At 61.5% G+C, this 15,136-nt stretch overlaps 1 protein-coding gene across 1 annotated transcript in view; it reads right to left on the bottom strand.

Annotated features, from left to right (window-relative positions):
- Positions 1-7,322, bottom strand: part of PWP2 (PWP2 small subunit processome component) — a 66,388-nt gene extending 59,066 nt beyond the window's left edge. Inside the window, 2 exon segments of the mRNA XM_075580597.1 lie at positions 7,036-7,172; positions 7,295-7,322. Coding sequence (XP_075436712.1) covers positions 7,036-7,172; positions 7,295-7,322 — 165 coding nt within the window.
- Between the last annotated feature and the right edge of the window lie 7,814 nt (positions 7,323-15,136).

Here is a 15,136-nt window from a genome sequence, read left to right as displayed (position 1 = left end):
AACGTCGCGGCCACGCTGAGCGTGTATAACTGTGGGACAGACAGTGTCACAATATCACACTGCCACGTGCAGATCGTCGCGGCCAAGCTGAGCGTGTATAACTGTGGGACAGACAGTGTCACAATATCACACTGCCACGTGCAGAACGTCGCGGCCACGCTGAGCGTGTATAACTGTGGGACAGACAGTGTCACAATATCACACTGCCACGTGCAGAGCGTCGCGTCCACGCTGAGCGTGTATAACTGTGGGACAGACAGTGTCACAATATCACACTGCCACGTGCAGAGCTTCGCGTCCACGCTGAGCGTGTATAACTGTGGGACAGACAGTGTCACAATATCACACTGCCACGTGCAGAGCGTCGCGGCCACGCTGAGCATGTATAACTGTGGGACAGCTCAATATCACACTGCCACGTGCAGAGCGTCGCGGCCAAGCTGAGCATGTATAACTGTGGGACAGCACAATATCACACTGCCACGTGCAGAGCGTCGCGGCCACGCTGAGCGTGTATAACTGTGGGACAGAGTGTCACAATATCACACTGCCACGTGCAGAGCGTCGCGGCCACGCTGAGCGTGTATAACTGTGGGACAGACAGTGTCACAATATCACACGGCCACGTGCAGAGCGTCGCGTCCACGCTGAGCGTGTATAACTGTGGGACAGTGTTATAATATCACACTGCCACGTGCAGAGCGTCGCGTCCACGCTGAGCGTGTATAACTGTGGGACAGACAGTGTCACAATATCACACTGCCACGTGCAGAGCTTCGTGTCCACGCTGAGCGTGTATAACTGTGGGACAGACAGTGTCACAATATCACACTGCCACGTGCAGAGCGTCGCGTCCGCGCTGAGCATGTATAACTGTGGGACAGCTCAATATCACACTGCCACGTGCAGAGCGTCGCGGCCACGCTGAGCATGTATAACTGTGGGACAGCACAATATCACACTGCCACGTGCAGAGCGTCGCGGCCACGCTGAGCGTGTATAACTGTGGGACAGACAGTGTCACAATATCACACTGCCAAGTGCAGAGCGTCGCAGCCACGCTGAGCGTGTATAACTGTGGGACAGACAGTGTCACAATATCACACTGCCACGTGCAGAGCGTCGCGGCCACGCTGAGCGTGTATAACTGTGGGACAGACAGTGTCACAATATCACACGGCCACGTGCAGAGCGTCGCGGCGACGCTGAGCGTGTATAACTGTGGGACAGACAGTGTCACAATATCACACTGCCACGTGCAGAGCGTCGCGGCCACGCTGAGCATGTATAACTGTGGGACAGACAGTGTCACAATATCACACTGCCACGTGCAGAGCGTCGCGTCCACGCTGAGCGTGTATAACTGTGGGACAGACAGTGTCACAATATCACACTGCCACGTGCAGAGCTTCGCGTCCACGCTGAGCGTGTATAACTGTGGGACAGACAGTGTCACAATATCACACTGCCACGTGCAGAGCGTCGCGGCCACGCTGAGCATGTATAACTGTGGGACAGCTCAATATCACACTGCCACGTGCAGAGCGTCGCGGCCAAGCTGAGCATGTATAACTGTGGGACAGCACAATATCACACTGCCACGTGCAGAGCGTCGCGGCCACGCTGAGCGTGTATAACTGTGGGACAGAGTGTCACAATATCACACTGCCACGTGCAGAGCGTCGCGGCCACGCTGAGCGTGTATAACTGTGGGACAGACAGTGTCACAATATCACACGGCCACGTGCAGAGCGTCGCGTCCACGCTGAGCGTGTATAACTGTGGGACAGTGTTATAATATCACACTGCCACGTGCAGAGCGTCGCGTCCACGCTGAGCGTGTATAACTGTGGGACAGACAGTTTCACAATATCACACTGCCACGTGCAGAGCTTCGTGTCCACGCTGAGCGTGTATAACTGTGGGACAGACAGTGTCACAATATCACACTGCCACGTGCAGAGCGTCGCGTCCGCGCTGAGCATGTATAACTGTGGGACAGCTCAATATCACACTGCCACGTGCAGAGCGTCGCGGCCACGCTGAGCATGTATAACTGTGGGACAGCACAATATCACACTGCCACGTGCAGAGCGTCGCGGCCACGCTGAGCGTGTATAACTGTGGGACAGACAGTGTCACAATATCACACGGCCACGTGCAGAGCGTCGCGTCCACGCTGAGCGTGTATAACTGTGGGACAGACAGTGTCACAATATCACACTGCCACGTGCAGAGCGTCGCGGCCACGCTGAGCGTGTATAACTGTGGGACAGACAGTGTCACAATATCACACTGCCACGTGCAGAGCGTCGCGTCCACGCTGAGCGTGTATAACTGTGGGACAGACAGTGTCACAATATCACACTGCCACGTGCAGAGCGTCGCGTCCACGCTGAGCGTGTATAACTGTGGGACAGACAGTGTTATAATATCATACTGCCACGTGCAGAGCGTCGCGTCCACGCTGAGCGTGTATAACTGTGGGACAGACAGTGTTATAATATCACACTGCCACGTGCAGAGCGTCGCGTCCACGCTGAGCGTGTATAACTGTGGGACAGACAGTGTTATAATATCATACTGCCACGTGCAGAGTGTCGCGTCCACGCTGAGCGTGTATAACTGTGGGACAGACAGTGTCACAATATCACACTGCCACGTGCAGAGCGTCGCGGCCACGCTGAGCGTGTATAACTGTGGGACAGACAGTGTTATAATATCATACTGCCACGTGCAGAGCGTCGCGTCCACGCTGAGCGTGTATAACTGTGGGACAGACAGTGTCACAATATCACACTGCCACGTGCAGAGCGTCGCGGCCACGCTGAGCGTGTATAACTGTGGGACAGACAGTGTCACAATATCACACTGCCACGTGCAGAGCGTCGCGGCCACGCTGAGCGTGTATAACTGTGGGACAGACAGTGTTATAATATCATACTGCCACGTGCAGAGCGTCGCGGCCACGCTGAGCGTGTATAACTGTGGGACAGACAGTGTCACAATATCACACTGCCACGTGCAGAGCGTCGCGGGCACGCTGAGCGTGTATAACTGTGGGACAGACAGTGTCACAATATCACACTGCCACGTGCAGAGCGTCGCGGCCACGCTGAGCGTGTATAACTGTGGGACAGACAGTGTCACAATATCACACTGCCACGTGCAGAGCGTCGCGTCCACGCTGAGCGTGTATAACTGTGGGACAGACAGTGTCACAATATCACACTGCCACGTGCAGAGCGTCGCGTCCACGCTGAGCGTGTATAACTGTGGGACAGACAGTGTCACAATATCACACTGCCACGTGCAGAGCGTCGCGGCCACGCTGAGCGTGTATAACTGTGGGACAGACAGTGTCACAATATCACACTGCCACATGCAGAGCGTCGCGGCCACGCTGAGCGTGTATAACTGTGGGACAGACAGTGTCACAATATCACACTGCCACGTGCAGAGCGTCGCGTCCACGCTGAGCGTGTATAACTGTGGGACAGACAGTGTCACAATATCACACTGCCACGTGCAGAGCGTCGCGGCCACGCTGAGCGTGTATAACTGTGGGACAGCTCAATATCACACTGCCACGTGCAGATCGTCGCGGCCACGCTGAGCGTGTATAACTGTGGGACAGACAGTGTCACAATATCACACTGCACTGCCACGTGCAGAGCGTCGCGGCCACGCTGAGCGTGTATAACTGTGGGACAGACAGTGTTATAATATCATACTGCCACGTGCAGAGCGTCGCGTCCACGCTGAGCGTGTATAACTGTGGGACAGACAGTGTCACAATATCACACTGCCACGTGCAGAGCGTCGCGGCCACGCTGAGCGTGTAGAACTGTGGGACAGACAGTGTCACAATATCACACTGCCACGTGCAGAGCGTCGCGGCCACGCTGAGCGTGTATAACTGTGGGACAGACAGTGTTATAATATCATACTGCCACGTGCAGAGCGTCGCGTCCACGCTGAGCGTGTATAACTGTGGGACAGACAGTGTCACAATATCACACTGCCACGTGCAGAGCGTCGCGGGCACGCTGAGCGTGTATAACTGTGGGACAGACAGTGTCACAATATCACACTGCCACGTGCAGAGCGTCGCGGCCACGCTGAGCGTGTATAACTGTGGGACAGACAGTGTCACAATATCACACTGCCACGTGCAGAGCGTCGCGTCCACGCTGAGCGTGTATAACTGTGGGACAGACAGTGTCACAATATCACACTGCAACGTGCAGAGCGTCGCGTCCACGCTGAGCGTGTATAACTGTGGGACAGCCAGTGTCACAATATCACACTGCCACGTGCAGAGCGTCGCGGCCACGCTGAGCGTGTATAACTGTGGGACAGACAGTGTCACAATATCACACTGCCACGTGCAGAGCGTCGCGGCCACGCTGAGCGTGTGTAACTGTGGGACAGACAGTGTCACAATATCACACTGCCACGTGCAGAGCGTCGCGGCCACGCTGAGCGTGTATAACTGTGGGACAGACAGTGTCACAATATCACACTGCCACGTGCAGAGCGTCGCGGCCACGCTGAGCGTCTATAACTGTGGGACAGACAGTGTTATAATGTCATACTGCCACGTGCAGAGCGTCGCGTCCACGCTGAGCGTGTATAACTGTGGGACAGACAGTGTCACAATATCACACTGCCACGTGCAGAGCGTCGCATCCACGCTGAGCGTGTATAACTGTGGGACAGACAGTGTCACAATATATCACACTGCCACGTGCAGAGCGTCGCGGCCACGCTGAGCGTGTATAACTGTCGGACAGACAGTGTCACAATATCACACTGCCACATGCAGAGCGTCGCGGCCACGCTGAGCGTGTATAACTGTGGGACAGACAGTGTCACAATATCACACTGCCACGTGCAGAGCGTCGCGGCCACGCTGAGCGTGTATAACTGTGGGACAGACAGTGTCACAATATCACACTGCCACGTGCAGAGCGTCGCGTCCACGCTGAGCGTGTATAACTGTGGGACAGAGTGTCACAATATCACACTGCCACGTGCAGAGCGTTGCGTCCACGCTGAGCGTGTATAACTGTGGGACAGACAGTGTCACAATATCACACTGCCACGTGCAGAGCGTCGCGTCCACGCTGAGCGTGTATAACTGTGGGACAGACAGTGTCACAATATCACACTGCCACGTGCAGAGCGTCGCGGCCACGCTGAGCGTGTATAACTGTGGGACAGACAGTGTCACAATATCACACACTGATGTCGATCACTGCCACGTGCAGAGCGTCGCGTCCACGCTGAGCGTGTATAACTGTGGGACAGACAGTGTCACAATATCACACTGCCACGTGCAGAGCGTCGCGGCCACGCTGAGCGTGTATAACTGTGGGACAGACAGTGTCACAATATCACACTGCCACATGCAGAGCGTCGCGGCCACGCTGAGGCGTGTATAACTGTGGGACAGACAGTGTCACAATATCACACTGCCACGTGCAGAGCGTCGCGTCCACGCTGAGCGTGTATAACTGTGGGACAGACAGTGTCACAATATCACACTGCCACGTGCAGAGCGTCGCGGCCCACGCTGAGCGTGTATAACTGTGGGACAGACAGTGTCACAATATCACACTGCCACGTGCAGAGCGTCGCGTCCACGCTGAGCGTGTATAACTGTGGGACAGACAGTGTCACAATATCACACTGCCACGTGCAGAGCGTCGCGGCCACGCTGAGCGTGTATAACTGTGGGACAGACAGTGTCACAATATCACACTGCCACGTGCAGAGCGTCGCGGCCACGCTGAGCGTGTATAACTGTGGGACAGACAGTGTCACAATATCACACTGCCACGTGCAGAGCGTCGCGTCCACGCTGAGCGTGTATAACTGTGGGACAGACAGTGTCACAATATCACACTGCCACGTGCAGAGCATCGCGTCCACGCTGAGCGTGTATAACTGTGGGACAGAGTGTCACAATATCACACTGCCACGTGCAGAGCGTTGCGTCCACGCTGAGCGTGTATAACTGTGGGACAGACAGTGTCACAATATCACACTGCCACGTGCAGAGCGTCACGTCCACGCTGAGCGTGTATAACTGTGGGACAGACAGTGTCACAATATCACACTGCCCACGTGCAGAGCGTCGCGGCCACGCTGAGCGTGTATAACTGTGGGACAGCGTGTCACACACACAGACACACACACAGACAGACACACACACACACACAGTGACACACACACACACACACACACAGTGACACACACAGACACACACAGACACACACAGTGACACACAGTGACACACAGTGACACACAGGCGACACACACACACACACACACACACAGTGACACACACACACACACACACAGTGACACACAGTGACACACAGCGACACACACAGACACACACAGACACACACAGACACACACAGACACACACAGACACACACAGACACACACACACACAGTGACACACAGCGACACACACACAGTGACACACACACACACACACACACACAACACAGTGACACACAGTGACACACAGTGACACACAGTCAGACACACACAGACACACACAGACACACACAGACACACACAGTGACACACACACACACACACACAGTGACACACAGCGACACACAGCGACACACACACACACACACAGTGACACCAGCGACACACTCAGACACACACAGACACACACAGACACACACAGACACACACACACACACACACAGTGACATTACACCGAGATATGAGAATATTAAATCCCAGGCTGCGCCCCCCCCCCCCCCACCCCCCCCCCCACCACCATCACATCCCCCCCGCCCCCCCCCCCCACCATCACATCCCCCCCGCCCCCCCCACCACCATCCCCCCCGCCCCCCACCACCATCACATCCCCCCCGCCCCCCCCCTGCCCACCACCATCACATCCCCCCGCCCCCCCCCACCACCATCACACACCCCCCCCCCACCACCATCACATCCCCCCCGCCCCCCCCACCACCATCACACCCCCCCGCCCCCACTCACATCCAGACTGTCCTCCTGGAAGAAGCAGGACACGATGGCGTCCTTGTGCCCCCCGAGAGAGTAATAGACGAGATTCTGCCAGCGCTCAGACCCAAATATCCAGGTGGACATGTCCTTACTGCCCACTGCAAGGACACCTGGGGGGGGGGAGAGAGGGAGGGAGAGAGGGGGAGGTGAGAGAGCGTGTCTGTAGGGGGAGGTAGAGAGCGTGTCTGTAGGGGAGGTGAGAGAGCGTGTCTGTAGGGGGAGGTGAGAGAGCGTGTCTGTAGGGGGAGGTGAGAGAGCATGTCTGTAGGGGGAGGTGAGAGAGCGTGTCTGTAGGGGGAGGTGAGAGAGCATGTCTGTAGGGGGGAGGTGAGAGCATGTCTGTAGGGGGAGGTGAGAGCATGTCTGTAGGGGGAGGTGAGAGCATGTCTGTAGGGGGAGGAGAGGAGACAGGGCGCAGGGGGGGGAGAGACAGGGCGCAGGGGGGGGAGAGACAGGGCGCAGGGGGGGGAGAGACAGGGCGGGGGGGGGAGAGACAGGGCGGGGGGGGGAGAGACAGGGCGGGGGGGGGAGAGACAGGGCGGGGGGGGGAGAGACAGGGCGGGGGGGGGAGAGAGGGCGGGGGGGGGAGAGACGGGGGGAGAGACAGGGCGGGGGGGGAGAGACAGGGGGGGGAGAGACAGGGGGGGGGGAGAGACAGGGCGGGGGGGGAGAGACAGGGCGGGGGGGGAGAGACAGGGCGGGGGGGGAGAGACAGGGCGGGGGGGGAGAGACAGGGCGGGGGGGGAGAGACAGGGCGGGGGGGGGAGAGACAGGGCGGGGGGGGGGAGAGACAGGGCGGGGGGGGGAGAGACAGGGCGGGGGGGGGGGAGAGACAGGGCGGGGGGGGGGGGAGAGACAGGCGGGGGGGCGGGGAGAGACAGGGCGGAGGGGCGGGGAGAGACAGGGCGGAGGGGCGGGGAGAGACAGGGGCGGAGGGGCGGGGGAGAGACAGGGCGGAGGGGCGGGGAGAGACAGGGCGGAGGGGCGGGGAGAGACAGGGCGGAGGGGCGGGGAGAGACAGGGCGGAGGGGCGGGGAGAGACAGGGCGGAGGGGCGGGGAGAGACAGGGCGGAGGGGCGGGGAGAGACAAGGCGGAGGGGGGGAAGAGACAGGGCGGAGGGGGGGAAGAGACAGGGCGGAGGGGCGGGGAGAGACAGGGCGGAGGGGCGGGGAGAGACAGGGCGGAGGGGCGGGGAGAGACAGGGCGGAGGGGCGGGGAGAGACAGGGCGGAGGGGCGGGAGAGACAGGGCGGAGGGGCGGGGAGAGACAGGGCGGAGGGGCGGGGAGAGACAGGGCGGAGGGGCGGGGAGAGACAGGGCGGAGGGGCGGGGAGAGACAAGGCGGAGGGGGGAAGAGACAGGGCGGAGGGGGGGAAGAGACAGGGCGGAGGGGGGGGAGAGACAGGGCGGAGGGGGGGAGAGACAGGGCGGAGGGGGGGGAGAGACAGGGCGGAGGGGGGGGAGAGACAGGGCGGAGGGGGGGGAGAGACAGGGCGGAGGGGGGGGAGAGACAGGGCGGAGGGGGGGGAGAGACAGGGCGGAGGGGGGGGGAGACAGGGCGGAGGGGGGGGGAGACAGGGCGGAGGGGGGGGGAGACAGGGCGGAGGGGGGGGAGACAGGGCGGAGGGGGGGGAGACAGGGCGGAGGGGGGGGGAGACAGGGCGGAGGGGGGGGGAGACAGGGCGGAGGGGGGGAGAGACAGGGCGGAGGGGGGGAGAGACAGGGCGGAGGGGGGGGAGAGACAGGGCGGAGGGGGGGGGAGAGACAGGGCGGAGGGGGGGGAGAGACAGGGCGGAGGGGGGGAGAGACAGGGCGGAGGGGGGGAGAGACAGGGCGGAGGGGGGGGAGAGACAGGGCGGAGGGGGGGGAGAGACAGGGCGGAGGGGGGGGAGAGACAGGGCGGAGGGGGGGAGAGACAGGGCGGAGGGGGGGAGAGACAGGGCGGAGGGGGGGAGAGACAGAGGGGGGGGGGAGAGACAGGGAGGGGGGGATACCCCTCCCTCCCCCTTCACTCACTTGGAGTCGTCGGTCCAGTCGATACACGTGGTCTCATCGTACGGACCGAAGAAGGTTTTATCCAACACGAAGGCGTTAAACTCCCGGTGCTTCCCCGGAGCGTGATACAGTAACACCACGTTCCCCTTACTGACCGCAAACTTCCTGCGCAGGGGAGGGCGGGGGGGAGAGAGAGGGCGGGGGGTGAGATACAGTAACACCACGTTCCCCTTACTGACCGCAAACTTCCTGCGCAGGGGAGGGCGGGGGGGAGAGAGGAGGGCGGGGGGAGAGAGAGGGCGGGGGGTGAGATACAGTAACACCACGTTCCCCTTACTGACCGCAAACTTCCTGCGCAGGGGAGGGCGGGGGGGAGAGAGAGGGCGGGGGGAGAGAGAGGGCGGGGGGAGAGATACAGTAACACCACGTTCCCCTTACTGACCGCAAACTTCCTGCGCAGGGGAGGGCGGGGGGGAGAGAGAGGGCGGGGGGAGAGAGAGGGCGGGGGTGAGATACAGTAACACCACGTTCCCCTTACTGACCGCAAACTCCTGCGCAGGTGAGAGAGGGCGGGGGAGAGAGAGAGGGCGGGGGGGAGAGAGAGGGCGGGGGGGAGAGAGAGGGCGGGGGGGAGAGAGAGGGCGGGGGGGAGAGAGAGGGCGGGGGGGAGAGAGAGGGCGGGGGGTGAGATACAGTAACACCACGTTCCCCTTACTGACCGCAAACTTCCTGCGCAGGGGAGGGCGGGGGGGAGAGAGAGGGCGGGGGGAGAGAGAGGGCGGGGCGTGAGATACAGTAACACCACGTCCCCTTACTGACCGCAAACTTCCTGCACAGGTGAGAGAGGGCGGGGGAGAGAGAGAGGGCGGGGGAGAGAGAGAGGGCGGGGGGGAGAGAGAGGGCGGGGGGGAGAGAGAGGGCGGGGGGGAGAGAGAGGGCGGGGGGGAGAGAGAGGGCGGGGGGGAGAGAGAGGGCGGGGGGGAGAGAGAGGGCGGGGGGGAGAGAGAGGGCGGGGGGGAGAGAGAGGGGCGGGGGGGAGAGAGAGGGCGGGGGGGAGAGAGAGGGCGGGGGGGAGAGAGAGGGCGGGGGGAGAGAGAGGGCGGGGGGGAGAGAGAGGGCGGGGGGGAGAGAGAGGGGCGGGGGGAGAGAGAGGGCGGGGGGGAGAGAGAGGGCGGGGGGTGAGAGAGGGCGGGGGGGAGAGAGGGCGGGGGGGGAGAGAGGGCGGGGGGAGAGAGAGGGCGGGGGTGAGGGCGGGGGGGGGTGAGAGAGGGCGGGGGGTGAGAGAGAGGGCGGGGGGTGAGATACAGTAACACCACGTTCCCCTTACTGACCGCAAACTTCCTGCGCAGGGGAGGGCGGGGGGGGAGAGAGAGGGCGGGGGGAGAGAGAGGGCGGGGGGGAGAGAGAGGGCGGGGGGAGAGAGAGGGCGGGGGGAGAGAGAGGGCGGGGGGTGAGATACAGTAACACCACGTTCCCCTTACTGACCGCAAACTTCCTGCACAGGTGAGAGAGGGCGGGGGAGAGAGAGAGGGCGGGGGGAGAGAGAGGGCGGGGGGGGTGAGAGAGAGGGCGGGGGGGTGAGAGAGGGCGGGGGGGAGAGAGAGGGCGGGGGGGAGAGAGAGGGCGGGGGGGGAGAGAGAGGGCGGGGGGGGGAGAGAGAGGGCGGGGGGGAGAGAGAGGGCGGGGGGGAGAGAGAGGGCGGGGGGGAGAGAGAGGGCGGGGGGGAGAGAGAGGGCGGGGGGGGAGAGAGAGGGCGGGGGGGAGAGAGAGGGCGGGGGGGAGAGAGAGGGCGGGGGGAGAGAGAGGGCGGGGGGGAGAGAGAGGGCGGGGGGGAGAGAGAGGGCGGGGGGGAGAGAGAGGGCGGGGGGGGAGAGAGGGCGGGGGGGAGAGAGAGGGCGGGGGGGAGAGAGAGGGCGGGGGGGAGAGAGAGGGCGGGGGGGAGAGAGAGGGCGGGGGGGAGAGAGAGGGCGGGGGGGAGAGAGAGGGCGGGGGGGAGAGAGAGGGCGGGGGTGAGAGAGGGCGGGGTGAGGGCGGGGGGGTGAGAGAGGGGGGGTGTGATACAGTAACACCACGTTCCCCTTACTGACCGCAAACTTCCTGCGCAGGTGAGGGCGGAGGGGAGAGAGAGGGCGGGGAGTGAGAGAGAGGGGGGGGTGAGAGAGAGGGGGGGGTGAGAGAGAGGGGGAGGTGAGAGAGGGGGGGGGGGTGAGAGAGGGCGGGGGGTGAGAGAGGGCGGGGGGGTGAGAGAGGGCGGGGGGTGAGAGAGGGCGGGGGGTGAGAGAGGGCGGGACACGCACACACAGAGGGGAGAGCAACAGAGACACAGAGGGGAGAGTAACGGGACACACAGAGGGGAGAGTAACGGGGACGACACACAGAGGGGAGAGTAACGGGGACACAGAGGGGAGAGTAACGGGAACGGGGACGACACAAAGAGGGGAGAGTAACGGGGACACAGAGGGGAGAGTAACGGGGACACACAGAGGGGAGAGTAACGGGGACACACAGAGGGGAGAGTAACGGGGACACACAGAGGGGAGAGTAACGGGGACACACAGAGGGGGAGAGTAACGGGGACACACAGAGGGGAGAGTAACGGGGACACACAGAGGGGAGAGTAACGGGGACACACAGAGGGGAGAGTACGGGGACACAGAGGGGAGAGTAACGGGGACACCAGAGGGGAGAGTAACGGGGACACACAGAGGGGAGAGTAACGGGGACACACAGAGGGGAGAGTAACGGGGACACACAGAGGGGAGAGTAACGGGGACACACAGAGGGGAGAGTAACGGGGACACACAGAGGGGAGAGTAACGGGGACACACAGAGGGGAGAGTAACGGGGACACACAGAGGGGAGAGTAACGGGGACACACAGAGGGGAGAGTAACGGGGGACACACAGAGGGGAGAGTAACGGGGACACACAGAGGGGAGAGTAACGGGGACACACAGAGGGGAGAGTAACGGGGACACACAGAGGGGAGAGTAACGGGGACACACAGAGGGGAGAGTAAACGGGGACACACAGAGGGGAGAGTAACGGGGACACACAGAGGGGAGAGTAACGGGGACACCCAGAGGGGAGAGTAACGGGGACACCCAGAGGGGAGAGTAACGTGGGACACACAGAGGGGAGAGTAATGGGGGACACACAGAAAGGAGAGTAATGGGGGACACACAGAGGGGAGAGTAACGGGGGACACACAGAGGGGAGAGTAACGGGGACACACAGAGGGGAGAGTAACGGGGGACACACAGAGGGGAGAGTAACGGGGGACACACAGAGGGGAGAGTAACGGGGGACACCCAGAGGGGAGAGTAACGGGGGACACACAGAGGGGAGAGTAACGGGGACACACAGAGGGGAGAGTAACGGGGGGACACACACAGAGGGGAGAGTAACGGGGGTCACCCAGAGGGGAGAGTAACGGGGGACACACAGAGGGGAGAGTAACGGGGGACACACACAGAGGGGAGAGTAACGGGGACACACACAGAGGGGAGAGTAACGGGGACACACACACAGAGGGGAGAGTAACGGGGACACACAGAGGGGAGAGTAACGGGGGACACACAGAGGGGAGAGTAACGGGGGTCACCCAGAGGGGGAGAGTAACGGGGGACACCCAGAGGGGAGAGTAACGGGGGACACACAGAGGGGAGAGTAACGGGGGACACACAGAGGGGAGAGTAACGGGGGACACACACAGAGGGAGAGTAACGGGGGACACACAGGGGAGAGTAACGGGGACACACACAGAGGGGAGAGTAACGGGGGACACGCACACAGAGGGGAGAGTAACGGGGGACACACAGAGGGGAGAGTAACGTGGGACACACAGAGGGGAGAGTAACGGGGACACACAGAGGGGAGAGTAACGGGGGACACACAGAGGGGAGAGTAACGGGGGACACACAGAGGGGAGAGCAACGGGGACACACAGAGGGGAGAGTAACGGGGGGACACACACAGAGGGGAGAGTAACGGGGGGACACACACAGAGGGGAGAGTAACGGGGACACACAGAGGGGAGAGTAACGGGGACACACACACAGAGGGGAGAGTAACGGGAACACACAGAGGGGAGAGTAACGGGGACACACAGAGGGGAGAGTAACGGGGACACACAGAGGGGAGAGTAACGGGGGACACACAGAGGGGAGAGTAACGGGGTGACACAGAGGGGAGAGTAACGGGGACACACAGAGGGGAGAGTAACGGGGACACACAGAGGGGAGAGTAACGGGGGACACACAGACGGGAGAGTAACGGGGTGACACAGAGGGGAGAGTAACGGGGACACACAGAGGGGAGAGTAACGGGGACACAAAGAGGGGAGAGTAACGGGGACACACAGAGGGGAGAGTAACGGGGACACACAGAGGGGAGAGTAACGGGGACACACAGAGGGGAGAGTAACGGGGACACACAGAGGGGAGAGTAACGGGGACACACAGAGGGGAGAGTAACGGGGACACACAGAGGGGAGAGTAACGGGGACACACAGAGGGGAGAGTAACGGGGGGACACACACAGAGGGGAGAGTAACCGGGTGCGTGTTACCTGCTGTCCGGGGAGAAGCGCACACTGTGAACAGGTTTGTGGAAATTGAAGTGATTCAAAACAGACTTTGTGATCAAACTAATGAGAAGAGCAGATCCTTCTGTGAGAGAGAGAGAGAGAGAGAGAGAGAGAAGGTGAGAGAGAGAAGGTGAGAGAGAGAGAGAGAGAAGGTGAGAGAGAGAGAAGGTGAGAGAGAGAGAGAGAGAAGGTGAGAGAGAGAAGGTGAGAGAGAGGGGGGGAGGTGGAGAGAGAGAGGGGGAGGTGAGAGAGAGAGGGGGAGGTGAGAGAGAGGGGGAGGTGAGAGAGGTGAGAGCGGGGGAGGTGAGAGAGGTGAGAGCGGGGGAGGTGAGAGAGGTGAGAGAGGGGGAGTGAGAGAGTGGTGAGAGAGAGTGGTGAGAGAGAGTGGTGAGAGAGAGTGGTGAGAGAGAGTGGTGAGAGAGAGAGAGAGAGAGGGGGGAGGTGAGAGAAGGTGAGAGAGGGGGAGGTGAGAGGTGAGAGAGAGAAGGTGAGAGAGAGGGGGGGAGGGTGAGAGAAGGTGAGAGAGAGGGGGGAGGTGAGAGAAAGAAGGTGAGAGAGAGAAGGAGAGAGAGAAGGTGAGAGAGAGGAGAGAGAGGCGAGAGAGAGGAGAGAGGCGAGAGAGAGTGGGGGGAGGCGAGAGAGAGAAGGAGAGAGAGAGAGAGGGGGAGGTGAGAGAGAAGGTCAGAGGGGGGGTGAGAGAGGTCAGAGGGTGGGTGAGAGAGAAGGTCAGAGGGGGGGGGGTGAGAGAGAAGGTGAGAGGAGGGAGGTGAGAGAGGGGGAGGTGAGAGAGGTGAGAGAGGGGGAGGTGAGAGAGAGAGGTGAGAGGTGAGAGAGAAGGTGAGAGGAGATGTGAGGGAGAGGTGAGAGGTGAGAGAGAGAAGGTGAGAGAGAGGGGGGGAGGGTGAGAGAAAGAAGGTGAGAGAGAAGGTGAGAGAGGGGGAGGTGAGAGAAGGTGAGAGAGAGGGGGGAGGTGAGAGAAAGAAGGTGAGAGAGAGAAGGTGAGAGAGAAGGTGAGAGAGAGGAGAGAGAGAGAGGAGAGAGAGAGAGGCGAGAGAGAGGAGAGAGAGGCGAGAGAGAGGGGGGGAGGCGAGAGAGAGGGGGGGAGGCGAGAGAGAGGAGAGAGAGAGAGGGGGGAGGTGAGAGAGAAGGTCAGAGGGGGGGGTGAGAGAGGTCAGAGGGGGGGTGAGAGAGAAGATCAGAGGGGGGGGTGAGAGAGAAGGTGAGAGGAGGGGAGGTGAGAGGAGGGGGGAGGTGAGAGAGGTGAGAGAGGGGGAGGTGAGAGAGAGAGGTGAGAGGTGAGAGAGAAGGTGAGAGGAGATGTGAGGGAGAGAGAGGAGATGTGAGGTAGAGAGAGAGGAGAGGTGAGAGAGGTGAGAGAGGAGATGTGAGGTGAGAGAGGGGGAGGTGAGAGAGGTGAGAGAGGGGGGAGGTGAGAGAGAGAGGTGAGAGGTGAGAGAGAGGAGAGGTGAGAGAGGGAGAAGGGTAGGTGAGAG

This window comes from Ascaphus truei (assembly GCF_040206685.1).
Source record: "Ascaphus truei isolate aAscTru1 chromosome 3 unlocalized genomic scaffold, aAscTru1.hap1 SUPER_3_unloc_9, whole genome shotgun sequence".
NCBI lineage: Eukaryota > Metazoa > Chordata > Amphibia > Anura > Ascaphidae > Ascaphus > Ascaphus truei.
Note: the sequence above shows the minus strand (reverse complement) of the source record. Positions and strands in the feature narration are given on the sequence as shown.